This window comes from Carcharhinus amblyrhynchos, chromosome 21 (assembly GCF_965287045.1).
Source record: "Carcharhinus amblyrhynchos chromosome 21, sCarAmb.v2.hapA, whole genome shotgun sequence".
Classification (NCBI taxonomy): Eukaryota; Metazoa; Chordata; class Chondrichthyes; order Carcharhiniformes; family Carcharhinidae; genus Carcharhinus; species Carcharhinus amblyrhynchos.
Window position 1 is genome coordinate 42,741,052 of NC_137344.1, and position 27,560 is coordinate 42,768,611.

General features: G+C 47.3%; 1 protein-coding gene and 1 pseudogene across 2 annotated transcripts in view; both read right to left on the bottom strand.

The window, feature by feature from the left end:
- Window positions 1-5,156: 5,156 nt before the first annotated feature.
- The window catches only part of glp2r (glucagon-like peptide 2 receptor), a 79,141-nt gene continuing 56,737 nt past the window's right edge, over window positions 5,157-27,560 (bottom strand). For both annotated transcript variants that reach the window (XM_080209222.1, XM_080209221.1), the window contains 3 exons: window positions 24,977-25,115; window positions 18,898-18,939; window positions 5,157-6,773 (listed from right to left, as the gene is read on the bottom strand). In XM_080209222.1, coding sequence (XP_080065348.1) covers window positions 6,474-6,773; window positions 18,898-18,939; window positions 24,977-25,115 — 481 coding nt within the window. In that variant the 3' untranslated portion in view covers window positions 5,157-6,473. The remainder of the gene's footprint in view (window positions 6,774-18,897; window positions 18,940-24,976; window positions 25,116-27,560) is intronic.
- LOC145356743 (U1 spliceosomal RNA) lies at window positions 21,051-21,199 on the bottom strand (annotated as a pseudogene).

The following is a 27,560-nucleotide window of genomic DNA, read 5'->3' on the forward strand; positions in this document are numbered from 1 at the left end:
AGAGAGACAGAGACATGTGAGGGACTCAGGGGGTGCAATGTTCATACTCACTCAGGGTGATTTGGATTTCATTTGATTTGATTTCACTGACTCAGCCTTTCTCTCATTCTCCTCCCTCTTTTTGTAAACATTTACTAAATTGAAAAAACTACAATCAAGCTGCCTGCTGTCAGTTTGTACATTACAATAATCATGCAGGGTCCTGGATTCGATTCCCGGCTTGGGTCACTGTCTGTGGTGGAGTTTGCACATTCTCCCCGTGTCTGTGTGGGTTTCCTCTGGGTGCTCCGGTTTCCTCCCACAGTCTAAAGATGTATGGGTTAGGTGGATTGGCCATGCTAAATTGCCCCTCAATGTCAAGGGGACTAGTTAGGGTAAATGCATAGAGTTATGGAGAAAGGGATTGTGAGTTGGTACAGACTTGATGGGCCAAATGGTTTCCTTCTGCACTGTAGGGATTCTATAATTCTATGCAGAAACACAGAGCGAGAGAGAGAAATCCATTATCAGAAAATCTGAACTGAATTTGAAAAATGCCACTATTTTTAGGATAGAGGGAAATTAGAGCATTAGCTGTGTGCGTCATTAGGAGTTTAGGTGAGAGTTTGCTGTTACCTTGTTGCTGAGATTTATAGCTTTTCTTGCAGTTTCTACCAAAGTCTTTGCTTTGCTCATTTTGCTTTGAGGACTCTTCCCAAATCTTTTGGTGGATTTTTTTTCTGCCCATTGCATTGTGTGTGGAGCAGTGCCATCTGCTGCCAGCAGGCAGGGATTGTGTACTCCACCGATGGGACCTCCTCTGAGGAGGAAGAGAAGACAGGGCACAAGGGAGAGGAGGTCAGAAGTCTGCAGGCAGCATCTTAGAGAGCTACCAGTGGGAGGAGAGGCACGGGCACAGGGCGTGCAGGAACAATAGGGAGAGAAGGCAGGAGGGATCACAGAGGATATCATTATTCTGCTGTCAGGGAGAACAGACAGTAATCCAGCTACCTCAACATGTCTGACCGAGGTCCAGTGCCACAGGAAGCTCTGTCACTCTAGGACACTGTAACATAATTGTGTTGCGTGATTGGGTTGGAGATCACCTCTAGTTAGTATGCAATCAAAGACACAGATTTTGCAAATCACTGCAAAGTACCCTGGCAGCTCCAATGATGCACACACCCTGCCACACTCCCAGCTGTCAAGGCTGTTCATGGCTCCAGCTCAGCTGGGCAGTTGGTGGCTGGGTGACAAAGGGTGTACCCTGAAAAGGTGGTTCATGAAACCAGCACCCAAGGATGAAGGCGGAAGAGAGGCGCAATGGGAATCATGTCTCCACAAGGTAGGTGGTTGAGAGGATCATTCGGCTGCTGAAGATGAGGTTCCACATTCACACACAATTTTTCACACAATCCCATGAGTCCAGCTTCATGTCACAACCTGTGTAATAAATTTTACTGGCCCTGTTGTCTATCGCAAGGCACTGATGAGGCCAGCACAGACGGAAAACATGATGGACACTCAAGCCATCAAAACAAAATTTAGATTTAGATCTTCTCCAGTTTTCTACATAACATCAAGGATGTAATTAATAGGATAAAAGGGGAAGGAAACCTGGTCCATCTCAGACACTTCCCTTCCCTTCCTTGGCCTTTCTGTCTCCATTTCTAGCAATAGACCATCTATTACAAGCCCACTGACTCCCACAGCTATCTGGACTACAGCTCTTCACACCCTACATCCTGTAAGGACCCCATCCCTTTCTCTCAGCTCCTTCGCCTCTGTCACATTTGTTCCAATGATGCCACTTTCCAAAGTGATGCTTCTAATATATGCTCCTTTATCCTCAACCATGGATTCCCATCTACAGTTATTGACAGGGCCCTCAACAGCATGCAGTCCATCTCCCGCGCCACGACCCTCACCCCTCCCCTCCCTCCCAGAACAAGGATGGAGTCCCCCTTGCTCTCACATTTCACTCTGCCACCCTCTACATGCAAAGCATTATCGTCCATCATTTTTGCCAACTTCAGTGTGATGCCACCACCAAACACATCTTCTCTTTACTCCCTCTGTCAGCATTCCGCAGAGACCATTCCCTCCGGGATAACCTAGTCCACTCCTCCACTATACCCAACACCTCTCCCGTCACTCATGGCGTCTTCCCATACAATCGCAGGTGTAACACCTGCCCCTTTATCTCTCCCATGCTTACCATCCAAGGTCCAAAACACTCATTCCCAGTTAAGCAGCGTTTCACTTGCACCTCCTTCAATTTGGTGTATTGCATTCACTGTTCCCAATGTGGTCTGCTCTTTAAATCAGAGAGACCAAGTGTAGACTAGATGATTGCTTTGCTGAGTGTGTTTGGTCTGTGCACAATCAGGACCCCGTCCTTCCGGTTGCTTGCCATTTTAACACACGAGCCTACTCCCAGGCCCACATGTCTGTCCCTGGCTTGCTGCAATGTTCCAGTGAAGCTCAACGCAAACTGGAGGAACAACATCTCATCTGGCTAGGCTCGTTACAGCCTTCCCGCCTCAACATCAAATTCAACACCTTCAGATGATTAGCTCCATCCACCTCAACCCCTTTGTTTTCATTCTAGTTTATTTAATTTTTCACTGTTATCTACCTTTTATTTCTCATTGTGTCTCTTCATTTTTCTTCCCCCCCCCCCACTCTTACCCACTACTTTATCCCCCTTCCCTTACCTTTTCTCCCTCTTTGCTTCCCCTTTTCTAGCTTTTACCTCTGTCCAATCCATTTCCTCCCCCTCACCCCTCCTCCTCCCTCACCATCTTTAGTTTAGCTTCTCTGTTGTTTGGCCATTCACACACTTTATTCTCCCTGTGGGCAGTCATCAGCAGCCTTTCCCCCTGGTTTCTGTGGCTATGACTCATCTTTCATTTCCTCCCCCTGCAGTATAAATATCTCCCACTTTCTATGCCTTTTAGCTTTGACAAAGGGTCATCTGGACTCAAAACGTCAGCTCTTTTCTCTCCTTAAGGATGCTACCAGACCTGCTGAGATTTTCCAGCATTTTTTCTTTTGTTTCAGATTCCAGCATCCACAGTAATTAGCTTTTATGAAACTGTGCTTCAGTTGTATAGAGTTTGGGTCAAAATCCTTAGCGAGCAGGAAGGACTTTGATTCATTGATTGCCCAGAGTGATAGCAAAGCTGAACCTATTTAATTATGAGAACATAATTGCATTGAATAGGAGTGTATTTCCCTGAGCAGAATAAATTGGGGGGATATTGAGCTAAGTATTTAAAATGTGTGTTAAAAACCTATATCCAAGGTCATCATTGCTGACAACAGGGCAGCCTTCTCAAAAGTCAACCCACGGAAAGCCCAGATGGGGTACCTGGACAAGCACTCGGGTGCAACGCAGACCATCTGGGTGGGTTCTGCGATATCGCAGACAACTTCAACCTCTCTTTACACCAATCTGAGGTCCTTACCTGCTTCAAGAAGACAATCATTATCCCCGTACCTAAGGAAAGCCAGCCAGCATGCCTTAATGATTATTGTCCAGTGGCATTATGGCATCCATCATAATGAAGTGCTTCAAAAGGTTAGTCATTGCACAAATCAATTCCTGCCTCCCAGACTGCCTGGATCCACTATAGTTTGTCTAACGGCACAACAGATGCACAGCAGATACCATCTCCCTGGCCCTACACTCAACCCTGTAACACCCAGATGACAAAGACACTATTCATTATCTACAGCTCAGCGTTCAAAGCCATTATCCCCACGAAACTCATCTGTCCAAGATCGCAAGAAACTACAAAGGTTCACGAATGAAGCCCAGTCCACCACTCAAACCAGCCTCCCATCCACTAACTCTGTCTACTAACTCCGCCTTGGAAACGCAGCCAGCATAATTAAGGACCACACGCACCCTGGATATACTTTCTTTCACCTTATGTTGGGAAAAAAATTGCAAAAATCTGAGATTACATACCAACCGACTCAAAAACGGTTTCTTCCCCGCTGCCGTCAGATTTTTGAATGGACCTACCTTCCATTGAGTTGATCTTTCTCTACACTTTGGCTATGCCTCTCACCTTCTGCACTCTTGTCCTTTCCTTCCCTATGGAAATATGCTTTTATGTATAGTTGGCAAGAAACAATACTTTTCATTGTATACTAATACATGTGACAATAAATCAAATCAAATAACAATGAGATTCAATAAGTAGATTAAATGAAGCTTTTGTAGTCCAGAATGAAGGGGCATAATCTTAAAATTAAACAATACTGTTTATGGAACCACTTCACGTCAAAGGTAGCAGAAATCTGAAACTCTCTCCTTCAAAAGGTGGTGGTCAATGAAAGCTTTCAAGACTGAGTTGGATAGATTTTTGTTTGTCAGGATATTGTGATAAGGATAAATGGATTTGAGACATAAATTTCACCGTAGCCCCATAGCCCCAAAGCTGACTGATGATGATTTAACTGAAGATCACCAAACCTCAGGCAAGGGATGAGGTTGAGAATGTGGGGCCTTCATGAATAACGTCAGCCGGTACAGGAATTGAACCCGTGCTGTTGGTGTTGCTGTGTGTCACTAACCAGCCATCCAACCAACTGAGATAAACAGAGCCCCAGTTTGAGATACAGATGAGGTCTAATCTAATTGAAAAGCGGAACAGGCACGAGGGAGTGAGTAGCCTCCTAATGTTCTGACTTTCCTACAGCAGTTAGGTAGGGATGTAAGAGGGTTATATATTAATGCAAGTTCTTTTTTTGTCTTTCGTCACAACTAGTGGTGGAGTTTTCATTCACTCTTTGTGGCAAAAGGAGGGAGGGAGGACTCTGATGTCTTGATAATCTGCTTTCCTTCTTCCTATGCTACCCATCAGTGCCATAATTATCATTAGACAATGGTGAAGAATACTTTCCTTTGGTATCTGTTGTATGGACACCAGGGGTGGGATTTTACCACCTCACTTGTCCTGAAACCATAAAATCCCACCCGAGGTCAACAGACATTTCTGAGTTCCATCCCTCGCCCGCTCTGATTCCCATGTCGGGCGGGCTGGTAAAATTCCAGCCTAGGCAATAATCTTATTTCCATCTCAGGAGGCCTAACAAAAGCTGGGAGTTCAAAGTTGTAGAAATGACTATCTTTATGCAGCTTAATAAATTTTATTGTCTGGACATATTCAAAGACTACAAGCTTTGTTTAAAAAAATTCACAACTACAATATTAAATATGCAGAAAATTAGTGACTATTATAGATGATGTCCCAAAATTGGGAGCAAGGGGAATGTTGCTTTAGTGCAAAGTATGTACAAGCTTAGTCACATCATGATACCTTAGTGTTTGGATCCAAAATAGTAGACCAGAACTGTTTACCTATTGACACAATAGAAACTTGCAAACAGGGACATATACAGCACAGAGGGGGCTGTTTGGTCTACTGTGTTTAACACAATAGTAGGAGACACAAAGCCAGAAGTAGGTAAATATTGCAAAAAATAAACTTATTGTTGTCCCCAGAGTGGGCAGAAAGGGTCTCATCAGGGGTTTCTCCCTCCTGATACCTCTCCCTAAAGCACTGGCCTGTGCTCGAACCAGATCATTGTCAGTCTGAACAGTATGTCTGGCAGGAGACTATCGTCGCTGCGTCCAGTCGCATCCCCCATCAGATGCTCACACATGCACAAAGCAGACCCCGGATTTCCACAAACAATCAACCCCTCCACCACCAGTGAACAGTGGCATCCATGTGTACCATCTACAAGATGCACCTCAGGAACTCAGCAAGGCTCCTTAGGCAAATCCATAACCACTACCATCTGGAAAGACAAGGGCAGCAGATACTGGGAAGACTGGCACTTGGAGGTACCCTTCCAAGTCACTCACCATCCTGACTAGCTGTGGCTGGGTCAAAATCCAGGAATTCTCTCCCTAACGGCATTATGGGTGTACTCAGGGACAGTGGCAATTCAAGCAGGCAGCTCACCACCACCTTCCCAAGGGGCAATTTGGGATGGGAAATAAATGCTGGTGTAGCCAGCAGTGCCCACATCCAGTAAATGAATTTAAAAAGACACGCGCGCGCACACACAGATGTGGACACACATTCCAGGATTGAATGGGTAGCAATTAAGAATAGCTAAATATCTTTGCTCTTCATAGCCACGGGGCTCTGCGTCCAGCACCTTTTCTAACTTCAGTGGACTTAACACTGGCCAAGAATCAAACCTGATGTGTTCCTTCTCTGCCAGGTACAGGTCTGCACTGGCAGTGCCCACTAAATCACTGGAAGAGAAAAGGCGTCAAAATGACTTCTGACTGAATCTGATCCGACATTCAGTATTTGCAGCAGAAAATGGAAGCCAGTCACAAAGCTGGTTCAGGCTGTCTTGATGTTGACCCCCCACAGATGCACTTCTTACATTCAAGGACTTCACAGCTTACAGTACTTAATGATGCGCTTGGCTTGTCAAGACCTGGCCCTCCCAGGTGGTCCTTACATTTGGCTTTCTCCAAGAGCAGCTTCCCCCTCACTGCTCTCCGACACACTGGTCTGGGTGAACTGCTCCATCGGGATGGTCCGGTGTGTTTGCAGCTCTGTCACGGGCGCCGTGCTCAGTTGCATGCTCGAGGTTCTGGTATCGCTGTAGTAGGAGCTGCTGCAGATGTAGCTGTTGGACCTGGGCTTGGAGCATTTCCCCAGGTGTTTGAGGTGCTTGCCAAAGACACAACCATTGCATTCAAAGTGATTCACCAACAGCCAGCACCTCCAACGCATTTTCAATTCTGCTTGAACCTGCCGCAAAAATAGACGATTAAAAACAAAACAAGAGATTGATTTGAGATTGAGGACGTAACTAATTGAGCAAGGCATCAATTAAAATAAAAATATCTTTTTTAATTAAACGTGAATGCTAAGATCATTGATGACATTTCGAAATGTGGCTTTGTACGGCTGCCTTTGCCTGTCCACGCTTCCCACACGTTCACAGAATTGGGAAACTTTAGCCTTAAGTGGTGACTGCATTTTGCATTCATTTTGAAAGAACCAGTATTGTTAAAGATGTAGCCCAAATGGGCCACCTAAGATTACAGTTTGCAAGAGCATATTGGGATAATTGGACAATTACTGAAACAGGCAGGCTGCAGCCTCAAAACAAATTGGACAGAGATAAACCAGGCTGCAGCTGGAATAGGCACGGTAAGAAGTTTCACAACACCAGGTTAAAGTCCGACAAGTTTTATTTGATAGTAACCCCACAAGCTTTCGGAAACGCTGTTCCTTCGTCAGGTTCGTCACTCACCTGATGAAGGAACAGCGTTCCGAAAGCTTGTGGGTTTACCATCAAATAAAACTTGTCGGACCTTAACCAGGTGTTGTGAAACTTCTTACTGTGTTTCCCCCAGTCCAACGCTGACATCTCCACATCATGACATTGAAATACACAGGATTTAGGCCATCTCAAGGACAAAGGACACTTTCTGGTCAAACCGGCTTGTTTACCAGACATTGGGTCACCTTAATCCCTTATGTGGGAAGGAGGTCTGTGACCTACGTGTCTCCAGCACCTACAGACATGGCTGTTGGGTACACACCCAGAGGCCCAGTGGCAGCACTTGATTGGACTGTATCGATCAGGATAATCAAGCCCTGATTGATTGATTGGCAATAACTCAAAAGGGCACAAAACCAACGAGATAGCTGAAGAAAGTCTCTCTCTGAATGAATGAAAGACAACGGTGACCATCACCAGCAATGACTGGCACAAGGAGAACCACCACACCAAAGAAGGAAGGAAGATCAGAGCCAAAGTATCAGGCCAGACTGAAGTACCAGACTATACAGAGGACCAAGGTGGTCAACACCTGGATAAAGGCCAATACCTGACTGGGTATTTGCCAGCCACGCAGAAGTTAAGTCAATGTCTACTATTGGACTTGAACTTTAGTATTTTGTAAGACAACTTAGTATTGATTGTGTCATTGTCTGTGTGCATAAATATTACTGTACTACCAAGGAGTCTACTCGCAATTCTTCGTCCACCATATAAGGGTTGAAACAGATTGTGTGGCAGGCACAACAAAGTACAGGTCAAGCAGCAACTTTCAATGGCAGCACACGCACAGCTAAATACTATCTATCTGAGCTGTAATATGCTCCTCCAGAAGGTTTGCTATGTAAGCATCTCAGCATTGAAATATGTGCAATGGTGTGAAGCTGCAGACCTTACCAACTAGAAACTCTGTAAATCTGTCTACAAATATTCCAACATCTAGGTCCATTCCAGTGTCAATGCATTTCTAATAACATGATGTGTTTTAACTGTTACATTCCAGAAACTCAGTGGGGATGGATTGAATTGGGTGGCACAGTGGCTCAAAGGTTAGCATTGCTGCCTCACAGCTCTGGGAACCTTGTTTCAATTCCAGCCTTGGGTGATCGTCTGTGTAGAGTTTGCACCCTGCATCGGCGTGAGTTTCCTTCAGGTGCTCTGGTTTCCTCCCACAGTCCAAAGATATGTGGATTAGATGGATTAGCTATGATAAATGTATGGTGTTAGAGGGATGGGGAAGAGGAACTGGGTAAAAAAATACAGGGTCAGACAGTAGGTGCGGACTCAATGGGCTGAATGGCTTCTTCTGCACTGTAGGGATTCTATGATTCTACAAACTGCAGCCAATGTTTAGAAACTATTGTAAACATTTATTTATAAAGGTACACATAGCTAACATGCACCTCCTAACACAGCTGTTATACATTTAAAAGGGTTGTAGGTTACTTTAAGAGCTGAAACTCACAACGCTTAACATAGTTTGGACATTACAACAATCACAGATTCAGTCTCTCCCTATTTATAGCCTTGGCGATCCAACCAGAAGATTGGTGTTAAAGAGGAACTAAATGCCCCCTTTGAAAGGGATGTAACTCATTCAATATAACAAAGAAATTCCCCAAACCTTTAATCTGATTAGCTAAACTTCCTATAAAGTGACATTTCTCCAGGTTGGTGTTGCATTCCAGTCCCCCCTGAACCCCGGTGCCCACTGGTCACAAAACGTGCCAAGCATCTTGGTGCTCTGTCACCATTAATATCTGCTGTGGAGATGCCGGCGTTGGACTGGGGTAAACACAGTAAGAATTCTCACGACACCAGGTTAAAGTCCAACAGGTTTATTTGGTAACAAACGCCACCAGCTTTTTGAGCGCTGCTCCTTCGTCAGGTGACTGGAGAGTTCTGATCACAAACAGGGCATATAAAGGCACACACAGTTTACAGAATACTGATTAGAATGCGAGTCTTTACAGTTAGTCGAGCCTTAAAGGTGCGATGTGAGTGGAGATAGCATTAGCATAGGTTAAAGAGATGTGTACTGTCTCCAGATAGGACAGTAAGTGAGATGTTGCAAGCCCAGGCAAGTCACGGGGGTTACAGATAGTGTGACATGAACCCAAGATCCCGGTTGAGGCCGTTCTCATGTGTGTGAAACTTGGCTATCAGTTTCTGCTCAGCGACTCTGCACTTTCGTGTGCTGTGAAGGCCGCCTTGGAGAATGCTTACCCAAAGATCAGAGGCCGATTGCCTGTGATCGCTGAAGTGTTCGCCAACAGGAAGAGAACAGTCTTGCCTGGTGATTGTCGAGCAGTGTTCGTTCATCCGTTGTCGTAGTGTCTGCATGGTCTCCCCAATGTACCATCCCTCGGGACATCGTTTCCTGCAGCGTATCGGGTAGACAACGTCGGCCGAGTTGCAAGAGTATGTGCTGTGTACCTGGTGGATGGCGTTCTCACATGAGATGATGGCATCTGTGTCGATGATCCAGCATGTCTTGCAGAGGTTGCTGTGGCAGGGTTGTGTGGTGTCCTGGTCACTGTTCTCCTGAAGGCTGGGTAGATTACTGCGGGCAATAGTCTGTTTGAGGTTGTGCAGTTATTTGAAAGCAAGAAGTGAGGGTGTGGGGATGGCCCTGGCGAGATGTTCGTCTTCATCAATGATATGTTGAAGACTCCGGAGAAGATGTTGTACCTTCTCTGCTCTGGGGAAGCACTGGAGGGTACTCTGTCCGCCGTGTACTGTGTTTGTCTTTTGAGGAGATCAGTGCGGTTTTTCGCTGTGGTCCATTGGAACTGTCGATTGATGAGTCGCGCGACATACTCTGTTCTTATGAGGGCATCTTTCAGTGTCTGGAGGTGTCTGTTGCGATCCTCCTCATCTGAGCAGATCCTGTGTATATGGAGGGCTTGTCCATAGGGGATGGCTTCTTTAAGGTGTTTAGGGTGGAAGCTGGAGATGGGGAGCATCGTGAGGTTATCCGTGGGCTTGTGGTACAGTGAGGTGCTGAGGTGACCATCCTTAATGGAGATGCGTGTGTCCAAGAATGCAACCAATTCCGGAGAGTAGTCCATGGTGAGTCTGATGGTGGGATGGAACTTGTTGATGTCATCATGTATTTGTTTCAGTGATTGTTCACCATGACTCCAAAGGAAGAAAATGTCATTGAGGTATCTAGTGTATAGCATTGGTTGAAGGTCCTGTGTGGTGAAGAAGTCTTGTTAGAGCCTGTGCATGAAGATGTTGGCATATTGAGGTGTGAATTTGGTTCCCATGGCTGTTCCGTGTGTCTGGATGAAGAACTGGTTGTTGAAGGTGAAGACATTGTGGCCCAGGATGAAGTGGATGAGTTGTAAAATTGCATCTGGAAACTGGCAAGGCCTGCCTACAACATCCCCCATGCTCCACTAGCAGTACTTACCTCCAGTTCAAGGCTGCCATGCCAGGTTGAGACTTTTATATATCTACTCTGATTCGCACCAAAGTTGCCATGTCAATCCCGATAATGGCATGCAAAGGTATGTAAAGTCATGCAAATCAGTGGCACGCCAGTTTTTTGCGCATTCCCGGAGGTGCCATTTTTCTCCGGTTGCGAGCTCTCGCAAATGGGGGGTTCTGGCCCAAGTGAAACATTGGGGTGGTGCTGGGTCTAAGCAGCCAATGATAATAATCCGTCGTCCTATTCCTAAGCCCCACTGTGCAGATGGATCTCGGTTTGCTCGATCTGGAGCTGCCATGTTGGTGGCAGCAGGGGTGGAGGAGGAGGAGGATCAGGAGGTGGCGGGCATGGAGGGACCACTGCAAGAGGAACCACCACGAGACCCTCAGGAAGGAAGGCAGGGGAGTGCCGCTGAGGGCCAGGAATTGGGTGAACAAGCTCCTGAGAAGGTGCACAGAAGGCAGAGGGTGCCATGGTCAAGGATGTACAGACCCTACAATTCCTTTGAGGCCCTCTTGGAGGAGATGTGCCGTCGCCAGCTGCGTCTGTCCAAGACCACAGCGCGACACATTTGTGAGGTGCTCTCACACCTGGCACCTTAGGGGAGGGCTGGCCAACGGTGCCAGCTGCCCTCAATTTCAATGTATCCAGAACATCCCAGGCACCCAGTGGTGACCTAGCTGGGATCTCCTAGGCCTCTGTGCACAGATGTGTGCGACAGGTCACAGATGCCCTGTGTGCCCGGGCAGGGCAGTCCATTCGATATGGGTTATGCACAGTAGGAGGTCCAGGCTCTCAGCTTCGCATCCATCACTGGGATGCCCAATGCACAGGGCACACTGGATGGCACACACATCACCTTGTGGGTCCCCCCATGCAGGGCCGCAGCAATTTGTGAACCGGAAGGGGTTCCACTCCCTGAACGTCCAAATTGTCTGTGACCATCGACTCAAGCTCTGGGGTCACCTACTCTGACACTCCTGGAGGCCTAGATTCACGTGCCCCATGATTTGTGATCTCTCAGATCTGGCTCTCTGAGACTGGGCCCTTCCGCTACAGCGGAATGAGCCAAGCTCTGGAGCCCCTCAGCAGTAGTCCTCTGAGCCTGGGCTAAGTTGTCGAGGCTCACAGCCATGGCCTGCTGTATCTCCAGAATGTCAGCGAGAGTCCCAACATGGCCAGCAGTGTCTCCCACATGCCCCAACGCCCACGGCCATCAAACACTGTGTCTCCTGGATGCCGGAAACACACTCACCCATGGCCCGTTGTGCCTCCGGGGTGACCTGGACCATGAGTACAGACCCCTACAGTGTTGGCCTGGGTCTCACGCCGTGTCAGCACCACCTCCTGCAACAACACTCTGTGGGACCCCCCTTAAACAGTCTTGCAGTCGCAGCACGGTTGCTGACAGCCTTTCCACAGCTCCCCGGGTTGATGCATCTCCACCAGCCTTGGGAGAACGCACCCCGAGGCCCAGCTGCTGGCTTGGGCACAGCTGAATCCTGGTCCCCGGCAGTGTGCCCGAGTCCTCGGATGCGCCCCTATCCAATGTGTATCAGTGTCGTGTGATGTGCTCACCAGTTCGTGACCCAGAAGCCTCAACACTAAAGGTAGCCACCATGGTGACCGTCTCTGTGTTGGTACATGCCGGTGCTGCTTCAGTGGTGCTACCCTCGGAGGATTCCTCAGTGCCTCCCTCCGAGGTGTCATCCAAGGGGTTGTGGGGAGTTTGCTCCAAAGCAGCAGGGGTGATGGCAAAACCCAAAGGGTTGGGTTCCTCTGGGTCCAGAGTTGCAATAAACAACACAAATTAGGGGGAGGGAGGCAAAACTTTCTATGCAGCAGCAAATTTACTTTGAGGAGGGCCTCAGTTTAGGGTGCACTTCTGCTCACTTGCATGCTGGGCGCTGGCCTGGCAGCTGGTGACCAGTCAGGCTGGCCCATCACCCCCTGCCAGCTCCATGGCACGCTCCTCCACGCTGGTCAGCTGCCGCAGGTCAGGCACACCCACCACCACACTGTGTCGTCTCACATACATTATGGATGTTCTTTCCCTGTCAGAACATAAGGTGGATAGCAAGCATTAACATATTGCAGTGCATGGTACACTATGCGTTCCTGTGCCCTGGGCATTGTGCTGGCAGTTTCGGAGAAAGCGGTCACCTTTGAAGGGTGCTCGTTAAGGGGTGAGTTGAAGGGGTTAGATTCTGTTCCTGGGAGAAGGGTGACTTGTTGCATGCCCTTCAAGTGTCTAAGCGGGGTTGGAGATCTGTGCCAAGCATGTGCGCGGTTCCAAGTGGGATGCTCACTCACCCTTGCTGCTCGAAGAGGGTTGTACGGTTTTTTCCCGACACTGCCTGCCAGAGCGTGGTATCAGGCTCCAGCCATTCACTGCTTCTGCCACCTCCTCCCACAATTCCATGGCAGGTGCATCTGTTGGGTGAGGGGCAGATCCGCTCCTGCCTCTCCTCCACGGCATCAAATGGGTGCTCCCGGTCGGCCTCTGTGAATCTGGGTCAGGTTTATGAGTTGACACCTTTATGACGTGACTGGCTGTGGGCCCATTCCTGCAGCTTATATACAGCTTTGGCTTATTCGGAGAATGCAGGTGCAGTGAGTGTGGCCAGTCAAATACTTGTGAGAAATTTTGAAGGTTGCATTCAGTTGAGTGTTACGCATCCCTTGGGGTGCTGATTGGTTGCCATTCAATAAGCTACTGTGTCGGGGGGGGGTGTAATATCCGAGGCTCCCATTCAAGAGAGGGAAAGATCACAAGGTGGGATTGTGCATGTTAGCACAATGCTAGTTCTCTGCAGGGCAGCAGTGAGGACAAAATGTTCAAGAGATGGAGGGATTGGGTACCTGCATTATCTGGATCCATGGGGTGAGTGAGCAGCCAAGTCTGTGTGTGGGGGGAGATGAGGGGGGAGCAGCGATGTCTGTATGGCGGGGTTGGGGGGGGGGACGGTCATGATGTGGAGATGTGGGCATTAGAATGGGGTAAACACAGTAAGAAATCTCACACAACACCAGGTTAAAGTCCAACAGGTTTACTTGGGAGCAAACGCCACTGGCTTTCCGAAAGCTTTCCGCAGCGTTCCAAAAGCTAGTGGCATTTGCTACCAAATAAACCTGTTGGACTTTAACCCGGTGTTGTGAGATTTCTTACTAGGGGAGGGTGGCCAGCGATGTCTGTATGGAGGAGGGGGGCCAGTGATGTCTGTATGGAGGAGGGGGGCCAGTGATGTCTGTATGGAGGAGGGGGGCCAGTGATGTCTGGATGGAGGAGGGGGGCCAGTGATGTCTGGATGGAGGAGGGGGGCCAGTGATGTCTGAATGGGGGAGGGTGGCCAGCGATGTCTGTATGGAGGAGGGGGGCCAGCGATGTCTGAATGGGGGAGGGGAGGGCCAGCGATGTCTGAATGGGGGAGGGGGGGGGCCAGCGATGTCTGAATGGGGGAGGGGGGGGCCAGCGATGTCTGAATGGGGGAGGGGGGGGCCAGTGATGTCTGAATGGGGGAGGGGGGGGGCCAGCGATGTCTGAATGGGGGAGGGGAGGGCCAGCGATGTCTGAATGGGGGAGGGGGGGGCCAGCGATGTCTGAATGGGGGAGGGGGGGGCCAGCGATGTCTGAATGGGGGAGGGGGGGGGCCAGCGATGTCTGAATGGGGGAGGGGGGGGCCAGCGATGTCTGAATGGGGGGGGGGGGCCAGCGATGTCTGAATGGGGGAGGGGGGGGCCAGCGATGTCTGAATGGGGGAGGGGGAGCCAGTGATGTCTAAATGGGGGAGGGGGGCCAGCGATGTCTGTATCGGGTAGGGGGGCCAGCGATGTCTGAATGGGGGAGGGGGGGGCCAGCGATGTCTGTATCGGGTAGGGGGGCCAGCGATGTCTGAATGGGGGAGGGGTGGGGCCAGCAATATCTGTATGAGGGAGGAGGGCCAGCGACGTCTGTACGGAGGTTGTGGAGGCCAACGATGAGGCCAGCGATGTGTGTGGGGGGCTTTGTAGGGGCCAGCAATGTTTGTGGGGTGGGGAGGGGGTTGTAGGGGCCAGCAATGAGGCCAGCGATGTGTGTGGGGGGCTGGTTGGGGGGGGGGGGGGGGGAGGCGAGGGTGCTTGTGGGGGCCAACAATGAGGCCAGCAATGTCTGTGAGGGTTGATGGCAGTGATTTGGATGCTGGGAGGTATTTTCAGTGAAGTGCCAGTGATGTGCGCATGCGCGGGTTCCCACTCACCCTGCTGATTTCAGGCTCTTTGGTACAAATAGGTCCCGTCCCCTGAGCTTTTAATGATATTCATGATTACGATCTCTGCAGTGCACAGAGTGCAGAGATTCAGGTCTGAACTTCCACTGAAGAAACAGTTGTGATCTAGAACACTAATTCAGCACTTTCAGGAGAATTGCCCCCTACTTTTTACAAGGGTTGTGAATCTGCCGAATTCACTGTTGCAAAGTGCGATGGATGCTGGGTGAGTAAATTTAAGGAGGAGTTAGACAGATTTTTAATTGATAATGGGTTGAAGGGCTATAGGAAGAAGGCAGGAAAATGGGGATGAGGAGCACATCAGCCATGATCAAATGGCAAAGTGGACTCGATGGGCTGAATGGCCTAATTCAGCTCCTATATCTTCTGAACTTATGAACTTATAAGGAGCTCAGATATCTGGGAGGGCTGTGGTGCGGGAGAAGATTACAGAGATAGAGAGGGAAAAGGCCATGGATGGATTTGAAAACACAGATGTGAGAAGCTTAACTGGGAGCCACTGAGTCAGGGTGTACAGAGGTGAATGGGACTTGGTGCGAATTAGGACAGGGACAGCTGGGCTTTAGATGACTTCAACTTTACAAAGGGTAAAGGAACACTTGATGTTGGCCAGGAGTGTGTCAAATCAAGAGGTAACAGAAGCAAGTGGGAGAATTTCAGCAGCAGATGAGGTGAACAGGAACAAGGCAGTATTACGGGAATGGAAATAGATGATCTTAGTGATGGCACAGACGTGTGGTGGAGGTTCAACTCCGATATAATACCAAGTTTGCAAATAATCTGATTCAGCCTCAGATTGGCAGTTGCTTGGGAGAAGGATGGTTTTAGCTTTAGTTTTTAAGTTTATTAATTAGTGTTACAAGTAGGATTACATTAAGATTGCAATGAAGTTACTGTAAAAATCCCCTAGTTGCCACACTCCGGCACCTGTTCAGGTACACTGAGGGAGAATTTAGCATGGCCAATGCATCTAACCAGCATGTCTGTCAGACTGCGGGAGAAAACGGGAGCACCAGGAGGAAACCCAAGCAGACACGGGAAGAATGTGCAGATTCCACACAGACAGTGACCCAAGCTGGGAATCAAACCCAGGTCCCTGGTGCTGTGAGGCAGCAATGCTAACCACTGTGTCGCCCCATCAGAGAACAGGGAACGGAGTTCCTGAGTGGAGCCGAAGAAAGAGGCTTGGGTCTTCCTTATATTTAAATAGTGAGAATTTCTGCTTATCCTGACTGGATGTCGGATAAGCAGTCTGATAATTTAGCAACAGTGGAGGCATTTAGACAATGCCTGTGAGGCATTGGCTGTTGTCAATGTGTGTGTGAAAACTGATGCTGTATTTTTGGCTGATTTTACCCACGACGATGTGTGTAACTTATAGTGGTGAGCGAAGGAAAGATTGTTGAGGGAAACCAGTGATAATGGTGGGGTCAGTTAGCATAGTTGGCTCGATGGATAGACAGTGGTGCAGAAGTATGCTAACAGTGCATTTTCTTTCATTCATGGGACACGGGTGTCGCTGGCTGGCCAGCATTTATTACCCATCCCTAGTTGCCCTTGTTCAGAGGGCAACTGAGAGCCAACCACATTGCTGTGGCTTTGGAGTCACATGTAGGTCTGACCAGGTAAGGACAGCAGATTTCCTTCCCTAAAAGACATTAGTGAACCGGAAGGGTTTTTCAGGCAAGTGGCAGTGGTTTCATGGTCATCAGTAGATTCCTAATTCCGATTGTTTTTATTGAATTCAGATTCCACCATTTGCCGTGGAGGGATTCGAACCCGGGTCCCCAGAACATTAGCTTAGTTAATAGTCTAGTGATAATTCCACTCGGCTATCGCCTTCTCCAACTCTTCAATTCCAGATGTGGGGATCAATTCCCACATCTGGAATTAACTCAGACCTCTCCCCCCTCCCCACTCTCCCCTCCCCACTCCCCAGAGAGCTGGTGCAAGCATGATGGGCCAAATAGCCTCCTTTGACGCTGTGACCGTCCTGTTATCGTGCTAAGTTTCTGGGAGGGATGTTTGAAAGGGTCAGTGCTGAGAGGATGTCTCCTCACAAGGGGGACACTAGAACCAGAGGACTCAGTTTCAAAATATGTGGGGAGTGATTCTCCCCACCCGTTGCGCTGCTTTTGTGGCACAGCAGGCCAGGAGAGTTGAGTGGAGGCCATTTTGCGGGCCCCCTGCTGAGTGTTCACGGCCTCCAGCAGCCCGATTTTTGGTTTCCACATCAGAAATTGGCGCGAGGCCGCATAATTTATTTAAATGTTAATTTGATTCTGTTTTAAATATCATTGGTGGCGCGTTAAAGCCAAAGGTCCCCTGGCAGCAAGAAGTTGACCTCGGTGGAGTTCGGGAGGCAGGTGTGGAGAGTGGTTGAAGTTGTCTGAAGGTTGGGAGTATCAGAGGGCAGGTTGAAATCCCACGGGTCGTCTGTGGGCGTGGAACGAGGAGGTGGCGATGCTCGCCACTGTCAGTGATAGTCTAGATGTGGAGATGCCGGCGTTGGACTGGGGTAAACACAGTAAGAAATCTCACAACACCAGGTTCAAGTCCAACCAATTTATTTGACAGTAAACTCACAAGCTTTCGAGGTTTGCCCCTTCGTCAGGTGAACGGAGAGTTCTGAGGCCAGTACTCTCCATTCGCCTGATGAAAGGGCAAACCCTTTGTGAGTTTACTGTCAAATAAATTGGTTGAACTTGAACCTGGTGTTGCGAGACTTCTTACAGTGATACATGACAAAGGCATAAGTTTATGGGATGTAATCGGCTGGGTCCTCCAGAGGGAGCTCTGACACAGGAGGTACAGACAAATACAAAGAAGTCCAGAATGATGGACTGAGGGAGAGAAGCAGGCACGCACGCTAACACACTCACACACCAACACATAAATCCAGCTTTATTTTGCTCCTCGACAGAAACTGCTGAGAGTAAAAGCCCTGTGAAAATGTACTGTGTGGCTTGCATTAAAATCAGCAAATAAACACAGGAATCCAATACTGATAATATATTTGTGCATTATCAGACAAGCACAACTTCTGGCCTATTCACAGTGTTTCAAAACCTGAAGAAAAGCCTCAGTTCTGCTTTTGAAGGACAGGGTTCTTGTGTCCGGAGCAGTGCCGGCTTTACAGTGAGTGGGGCCCTGTGCCCAGCTTCTACCATGCTCACGCACACACCCCTACCCTCTGCCACCCCCGGAAGACCATTCCCCACCCCTGGACACAATCCAAAACTACATCTGATATTTTAAAGTCATGAGGCAGCAACTCCTTCGTTAGTGCGTCAGGAAAAATAGAGAAAAGGTAAGAACAAGGGAGTGAATATGAAAAAAAATAACCACGGGTAACGTAAAGAACGCAAGCCATGACAAAGAGCACTGAAGTTCATAGAATCATAGAACCCGTACAGTGCAGAAGGAGACCATTCGGCCCATCGAGTCTGCACTGACCACAATCCCACCCAGGTCTTATCCTCATAACACCACAAAGAACTGAATAAAGAAGGGAACAAACTTGAAAAACTTTAACATCGCAAGTGAAAGATGGCACTTCCAACAGATCCGTGCTCACTCATCATTTTGCTCTCCTCCCACCACCCCCACTCTGTTATTTGGGGGCCTCTGTTACAGCACAGTGTGTTTTATGGTAAATCCACCCCTGTGTTGTTGCACTAATTATCGATTCATTTCCCGGTTCTTGACCCGGGGTACTGAGGCCAAGGCTACCATCTCTTCCGAGGTCAGCTAGCTTAGCACCAATCAAGAATCAACCCTGGAATATTCCGGGTTAAAGAACACAGATATTGCCATCGCAAAGAGCGCTCCACTATCCTGGAGACTTTCTTACAACAAGGCAGCATTCCACCAGTTCCTTACCTCGCCATTGGCAAAACAGTACAGCAAGGCCACCAGGAAACCCTGCGGAGGAAGAAAAGAGCATCGTTATACATTGAATTATGGCCACAGTCTCTCCATGTTACAGTGCAACAAAGCTACAGTAAATGCGGCACAGATTAGTCAATTAGAGCTTGTCTTAAACTAAAGATATCAAGAGTAATACACGGTTTCTCCTTCACAGCTAATCATTACTTTCCAAGGGATGGCAGTAAAAGTAACTCTTGCTTGTGAATCCCACATCCCATGACCAAATTGAAAAATGTTGACCCAGCAAAGATCACTCTGTTGTAACAGGCTTGGATTGTAATTACAATTCCACTTAACCCATTTAAAAAATGTCAGCCGCAATTAAACAAGTGTCTGAAATCCTCTCTCTGGCTTTTGTCTCATTGATATGGCAGTAACTATAATATTCAGTTTCCTACAAGCTATATGCAGAAAGCATGGTGTTATCGAGCATTATTTTCTGACTGATATGAGTGGAGGGGTTATTAACCATAGCTTCAATATGTGACCCGTATCACCCAACAGCTGTCAAGCATTCCTCACCCCATTGAGCCAAATGTGATGATAGGAGATGGAAGGATCAAAGTTCCTCCAAATGGTGCTAATTCTAAGTCGGTGATCAAATAAATGCTGCTTATTAAGGGTGTATAACTATTTCCAGTTTCAACCCTTGATAGTGCCTAACTAACAAGAAAGGTACGATTGATGCTAGAGGTAGAGAGATTCTTCCCGCTTAGAAAGGAAAACAGAACTAGAGGGCACAGTCTCAAAATAAGGAGGGGGGGTGGCGGTGCAGTTTAGATCAGAGTTGAGGAGGAACTTCTTCACTCAAAGGGTGGTGAGTCTCTGGAATTCTCTGCCCATTGAAGTGGTGGAGGCTACCTTGTTGAATATGTTTAAGTCACGGGTAGATAGATTTCTGATAGACAAGGGAATTAAGGGTCATGGGGAGAAAGCGGGAAAGTGGAACTGATCCACTTCAGATCAGCCATGATCTTATTGAATGGCAGGGCAGGCTCGAAGGGCTAGATGGTCTACTCCTGCTCCTATTTCTTATGATGCTTGAGTTAATTATGAAGGCTCTTCATAACTTGGCAGAAGCTCTGGCTAGCGTCAACTTAATGCTAAAGTTGATGTCTTAACCTTGGCTCAGTTAATAATATTCTCACTTCTAGGATTCATTCAAACCAAACGCCAGTGGTTTAACAAAATAATCCAGCTGACATTTCAGTGCAGTGCAGAGGTAGTGGTGTACTGTTTACACTGTGGCCCAATCCGTATGATCAAGTGTCAAAGATTTGAGTGCGCTATTCAAAGAGCAGCACCCAACCTTCAACTATTATCTTCAAACACCACAAATACACATTATCAGATCATTTATCTCATCTCCGCTCATGAGACCTTGTGCTTGCTCTCCCCGTGTCTGCGTGGGTTTCCTCCGGATGCTCCAGTTTCCTCCCACGCTCCCAAGATGTGCAGGTTAGGGGGATTGGCCATGCTAAATTGCCCCTTAGTGTCCCAAGGTGTGTAGATTAGGTGGATTGGCCATCGTAAATGTGTGGGGTTATGGGGATAGGTCAGGTCGTTGGGCCAGTGCAAGATGCTCTTCTGGAGAGTCAGTGCAGCATTGATGGGCCGAATGGCCTCCTTCAGCACTGTAGGGATTCTATGGTTGTGCCTTAATTGGTTGCCAAGGTTACAAAGATGATGCTACTGCAGAAGTTACCTCATTAGCTATGAATTCCTTTCAGATGTCTTGGGGATGTGAGGAGTCCTATATAAATGCAAGTTCTTTCTCAGGGAGTAAGCTTTGGATCAAGACTGTATCTGCCCTTAAGGATGACAATACTGACCGATAACTAAAAGCAAAATATTGCAGGTGCTGGAAATCTGATGTTAAACACCCGAAAGTGCTGTAAAAACACAACAGGTCTGGCAGTTTCTGTGGAGAGTGAAACGGATGAGTAGAGTCCAATATTCTTCTTTGGAACCTTATGAACAGTTATATTGGACTCAAAACATTAACTCTGTTAATGGATGCTGCCAGACCTGCCCTGGTAACTGGGAGCGTCTATAGAGAGAGAAAACACAGTTAACAATTCGATCCTGTTGAACTCTGTCTCCTCACCCTGCAGGCGCTGCCACAAACTTTGCAGCTGAGCATCCCGCATTTGGGAGAATCGCAGGCGTCAGCACACCCGAAGTGCAGTGGGCTAGCCTCATCCTGGGTGAACCATCTGCTTGAGCAGGGGTTTCACCCCTGCCGGCCAGACCTGACGAGTTTTTCCAGCGTTCTCTGTTCTTTCAGATTCCAGCATCCTCAGTATTGTGACTGATCCAACTGTTAACTGGCCCTTGCATCTCTTTACTTCACCTGAATTGATTCCAAGCTCTCGCCTGGGATCTCAAGATTTTGATGAAGGAGGTTTACTGGTGATAATATTGTTATTCCAAATTGGAAGCAAAAAAAAAACAACAAATGACTTTCTTTTCTTGAATTATGATCATAGAATCCCTATAGTGCAGAAGGAGGACACGCAAGTTTAAAAGTTTATGAACTCTACTTTATTAGTGTCACAAGTAGACTTACATTAACACTGTAATGAAGTCACTGTGAAAATCCCCTAGTCACCACACTCCGGCACCTGTTTGGGTACACTGACGGAGAATTTAGCACGGCTAATTCACCTAACCCGCATTCTTTTGGACTGTTAAGCCTGCACCGACAATAATCTTGCCCTGTTTCCGTAATGTATTTACCTTGCGGGTCCCCCTAACACTAGCGTCAATATAGCATGGCCAATCAACCTAACCCACACATCTTTGGAGTGTGGGAGGAAACCGGAGCACCCGGAGGAAACCCACGCAGACGTGGGGAGAATGTGCAAACCCCCACACAGACAGTGACCCGAGCTGAAATTGAATCTGGGTTCCTGGTGCGAGGCAGTAGTGCTAACCACTGTTCTACCTCCCGAGATGATGATAGCTTTGGTAGGATGAAGGTGATAGGATGGGATAGACTGTTACTGCCTCACAGAGGAAATCATTTCTACACGATGTGTGCATTTTCTTGCAGGCTTCCCTCAGGCTAGCAATGAGGTGAGAAACAACAGTTAACCATTGAAAACAGTGAAATATAAAAGGACCTTAGCCTCTTATTCAATTATCCCAACATGGTGACAGTCAATTTCATTGACTATTTTTAACTGCATGATTCTTTTTAATGTGTCTCCAAACTCCATGGATTTATTCAGCTCACACACACACTCTGGGAGGGAGGTGACACCAAATGGTGATGATTCCATTGAATTTTGTACGCTGAGTTCTAATCAAGTACCGGTGAGAACTTTGTGTTCGAATTCAAATAAACTATAACTTTAGGCACTTTGGGCCAGAATTTTCTAGCCCCCCCTCCCCCTCCCCCGACCACTTCCATGACATATTTCCCAGTGAGGGAGGTGGCACGTCATTGGCCGCCTGTGGGATCTTCTGGTCCCACTGACGTCCGCACAGGCTGGAATTCTAGACCAGGAGATCCTGTCGATGGGAAGGGCTGGAAAATTCAGCCCTTGATGACCTGATCTAGTTTTTAGTGAGTTGCTCCTTGCCTAGAATTGCCTATTTGGCAAACAGATGACAAGCCTCATGGTTTTGATGTCATCACTTTGTGCTGTAGCACAGCAACGACATACAGAAAGAATATGGTCTGTCAAATAAATATGTGCAGGGTAATGCACTTCGTGAGTAAACGACATTAATGGGTGAATCTTCCAGCAGTTCATTTGGGTTACATAGACCATGCACTTCTTTCTGAACATCTTCCCTAATGATGCTTAAAGGTGATTGGAGAGTTTTTTTTGTTCAATGTTTATTGTAAATCGGAATTTCAGTGTGGGCGTAATGCCAGGTATGAAGGCTGTATGTCACACAGGCAGAATTGTCTCAAAAAGCAAGTCCATTCTGCTGTTTGTAATAGGCAGACTACTGACCATACTCACCTAGCCCGTTCTGACAAATCTCAGAGCCTAATGTCTAATATGAGGTGTGACTCTGTATTTGGACAGCTAATGGTTAACTCCCATCCCACCTTGCTTAAAAAAGAGACGTGTTGGCAAAGACTTTCTGTCCTGTACTCATCAGGACAGATGCAAGAATGTCAAATTTCAAATTTGCTGAACCATGCCAAGTGTGTCAGGAATTACACCAACAGCCAATTTAAGATTATCAATCGGGTTCACAATGTGGCTCACATATATTTCCTAGAACCTATGTATATTCGTATGCAGGGATGTGTCCTTTGCAGGCAAAAAAAAATGTCCAAGCATTGTGTCTTTCTTGAATGAAACAGAAGCCTTGGAGACAATCGTTCCCAAGTGCATTCCACATGACGACCAATTAGAGTCGATTAACAATCAACACCATTTCCTCATGTAGTGTAAATTGAAATTTTACCTTCTTGCATGTGTCCTGATGAGCGCAGGACAAAAAAGTTTTGGCAGCACGTCTCTTTTCTCAGCAATACTTAATATATGTGAAGGATGTGGCATTGCCAGCAAGGCCGCATACTGCACAACACTGAAAGAGCAGTGACTGCTTTTGTAACTCTCTGGCTAGCCAGGCAACTACAGAGTAGAGGCAACCACACAGTGTTGAACTGGATGCGTGTGTTGGCCAAAACAGTATGGATGGCAGGTGGGTAATGGACATGAGTGAACCAGTCGGGGTTTAACAAATTTCTGATTCATTTTGTGGTTATTATTTTCCTGGTGCAGGTTTATAAATTACCATCAGTTTTAGTGTTTGGTTTCACAACTTGCCATGTTTGCTTTTGATCTTATGACCTCTACGTTGTGCCACAGCTGCGGAACTACTGTGTCTCAGCAGCTTAGTCTCTCATTTGAGAATAAAAGCTGGACAACTCTCCATCTTACTGAGGTTGTGGCGTGTCCTGTCGACACAATGTATGGCAGCACCTTGCTTCTTGAGCTGCACCACCCAGAATGAGAAAGCCATAGGTGCTAGGACATAGCCTTGTGCCAAAGGTCTCCTCCAAGTCAGATACTATCTTGACTTGGACATATATTGTACTTTAAAAAAAACTGTTCAATTGTGATGTCAAAAGTGAGATGGTCATTGTCAAAGCAGAGTGTCATTATATATCACCCGTCCCTTCACTGTCACTGAGTCAAAATCCTAGAACCTCCGATATATTACGATGGCATCTTCACTGCAGCAATGTGAGAGGAGGACCCGAGTCCCACAGCCTCAGTGTCAGCTAGGATTGGCTTGCCAACCATGCTCACGTCCCAAAGTAGCAGAGTTAACATTGCTGCCTCACATGCCAGGGACCGGGGTTCGATTCCTGGCTTGGGTCACTCTCAGTACGGAGTCTGCACATTCTCCCCGTGTCTGTGTGGGTTTCCTTTGGGTGCTCCAGTTCCCTCCCACAGTCCAGAAAATGTGCTTGTTAGATGCATTGGCCATGCTAAATTCTCCCTCAGTGCACCCGAACAGGCATCAGAGTGTGGTGACTAGGGGATTTTCACAGTAACTTCGTTGCAATGTTGATGTGAGCCGACTTGTGACACTAATAAATAAACTTAAAGAATGAATAAAGCGAATTAATCACCCTCACCCTTGATATATATTTTAGGGACTATGAAGTATGAGGTTGTTTTATATTCAATCGTGTGTCATGGATATCACTGGCTGGCCAGCATTTATTGCCCATCCTTAGTTGCCCTTGAGAAGGTCATGGTGAGCTGCCTACTTGAATCGTTGCAGCCCATATACGGTGGGATAATCCATTATGCTGCTGAGGGGGAAATTTCAGGATTTTGACCAACAGACTGTGAAGGAACAGCTGACATGTTTCCAAGTTAGGAAAGTGAATGGCTTGAAGGGGAGCTTGCAGGTTTTGGTGTTCCCACGTATCTGTTTCCCTTAACAGACATAAACAGCTCACTGCCACACTTAAAACTGTGGGCAAGGAATGAATATCCAAAATGTGCATAAAATCACCAAGGCTATCGTTGAAGAAATCTTGTCGTACCTGAAAGGAGCTGATTGCTAGCTGGAGAAAGAGTCGGATATGTCGCAGGAAGCCCTGAACTTGCTCGTCTGTCAGGAAGATGAATACAAACTCATGGATCCCAAGCAACGGTATCAAGACCAAAGTCGATCTGGCCAACCTATAATATTGGGGGATAAAATTGATTCCGGTTTGGTGGCTTCGTTATTTTGGAGACCCTCAATGCTTCTGGAATGGCCCACTTTGAAATGCCTTCTTTGTCAGCCGTCATGTCAGCATTAGGGAAATGAGTAACTGTCTGATTCTATTTTCCAGAGCTCGTAACGCACTATCCCAAGTTAGTGATACCAACCAAACAGGAAAATACAGAAACATCCTGAAACCCAGGCACTGATCATTCCCTCTAAAATTCATAGATCTAATTGATATCAATCACCTTGCTCTGAGCTTTCACTGCTTACTCATATTTTAATGATAGATAATGGATTCCTCTTGTAAGTTATAAGGTAAAGTTGCCAAAGTCACCACAGCGATTAGCACTGCAGCCTCACAGCACCAGGGACCCTGGTTCGATCAGGCCTCGGGTCACTGTTTGTGTGGAGTTTGCATGTTCTCCCTGTGTCTGCATGGGTTACCTTGGGGTGCTCTGGTTTCCTCCCACACTCCAAAAATGTGCGGGTTAGGTTGATTGGCCATGCTGTATTGCCCCTTCGTGTCAGGAGGACTAGCTAGGGTAAATGCATGTGGTTATGGGAATAGAGCCTGGGTGGGATTGTGGTCGGTGCAGACTCGATGGGCCGAATGGCCTCCTTCTGCACTGTAGGACTCTATGATTCAAATTCCAGATGACCATAGGTTGCTTTCCCCTTTGAGGGGGGGAGCTAACTGATGGTGAGTTAACCTGAGCTCACCACAACTCACGCAAGGGGCAAAGCTGAGAAGGCAGCGCCTTCATGAGTAACCTCAGCTGGTACGGGAATTGAACCCATGCTGTTGGCATTGCTTTATATCAATAACCAATTGTCCAGCCAACTGAGCTAAACAACTCCCCCTCTTGTGGTGTACACAAGGATAATAAATACCAATGCCTTGAGAATATTTATTTTCATCCCTTTCGCTTCTCGAGAGATTAACTCATTCCTGGGGCATGGCTCCATGACGCTGGCATCTCCCATGAGTTAGCCATACTTTGTGCATGAACTTGAACAGGGGGTAAGACTATAAGGACCATTATCGCAGAACTTGAACGTGCCTTTTCCCACTGGTGTCAGTGTAACGTGATGAAAGCGGCGGGCTGAACTTGCCCTTCTCAAAGATTTGATAGAATTCAGCATCTTTTGACTGTTAGCAACTGACTGAAGCAGGTACTGAGGCAGTGCAAGATTAAAATGGAGAAAAAATGCAAGCATTGTCCGTTGGGCCTTGCAGTTGTAAAGTAATTCTGTCTTTGATATCTAGCATTGATTTCACCGAAACATCCTCAAACATTCTCTGTCTCAGTTCTCTTCTCATGAGGAGAGAACATTACAAGGAATAAATCTAGTCAATCCAAACAGCACAGATACATGAAGCAGAGGTTTCAGAGAAAGGAATAAATACCCATTATGTGCAGATAATCGCTAAGGGAGGTTAAATTTGACAAGGCCTAAAACAAGGCCAAAAACCTGACCAATGTTCCTCTTCTTAATTCAAGAATGAGGTATACTAGAACCAAGATTTTCCAGTCCCCGTCACGGGCTTTGTGATGAACCAACTAAAAATATTTGACTTTTAGTGGACTAGAATATCCCGACTGTGGGCGGGACTGGAAAATCCCGGCCACAGTGTCCTTACAGTCACCTTCTCACCTGATACGGGCTGCATGGGGTGCAGTACCTCGCTGCGGTGACCAGCTGAGTTTGGGATAAGTAAATCCTTCAATTGTTAACCAGGCTAGGAGTAACTGGGTCAAATGAATGACCTTGCAACCTCACCCACTAAACTAAACAATTCTCAGGTGAAGCCTTAAAACACTTAAAAAGTGAAAGGGCTCCTTGAAAGTTGATTTCCAATCAATATGAACTTTGATTAGTACAGTATCTGCATAGGTGCCAGGAGAGTTCTGGCTTTGAACCAGGGTTGATCAATGCCAGCAAGGTCGCTCAGCATTCTGGGTTAGAAAGAGAAGAACTGCTACTCTGATTGTTATCCAGTAACCCCTCTCGCTGGAAGATACATAAGGAGGCATCCAGCGAGGGCATCACTGGCTGTGATATTTCCCTGCTGCACTTTCAGAGACTTCATCAGTCAACAAAAAAAGTGACCTTCGAGAGCAGCGGCATGCTTGCAGCTCGCTCTGAAATACCCCTGCCTAGGAGAACTCCTTCCCCTAGTTAGATACCCCACTCTGAGTCCCGATTAGTCATCCAGGCCAAGTGACCCTTACTCTGCCCTTAAAAGGCAATCACCACATCTACCCACTCCTGATTTAAAGAATTCTGACACCCATATATGAAGGAAGGGTTACGATATGGACAGTCACTGCTGCCTGAGGAACCATAACCTAGTGATACTTAGCACCTCAGAGAGCCAAGGAGAAGGGAATCTTTGAGGGTTCTTTTACTGT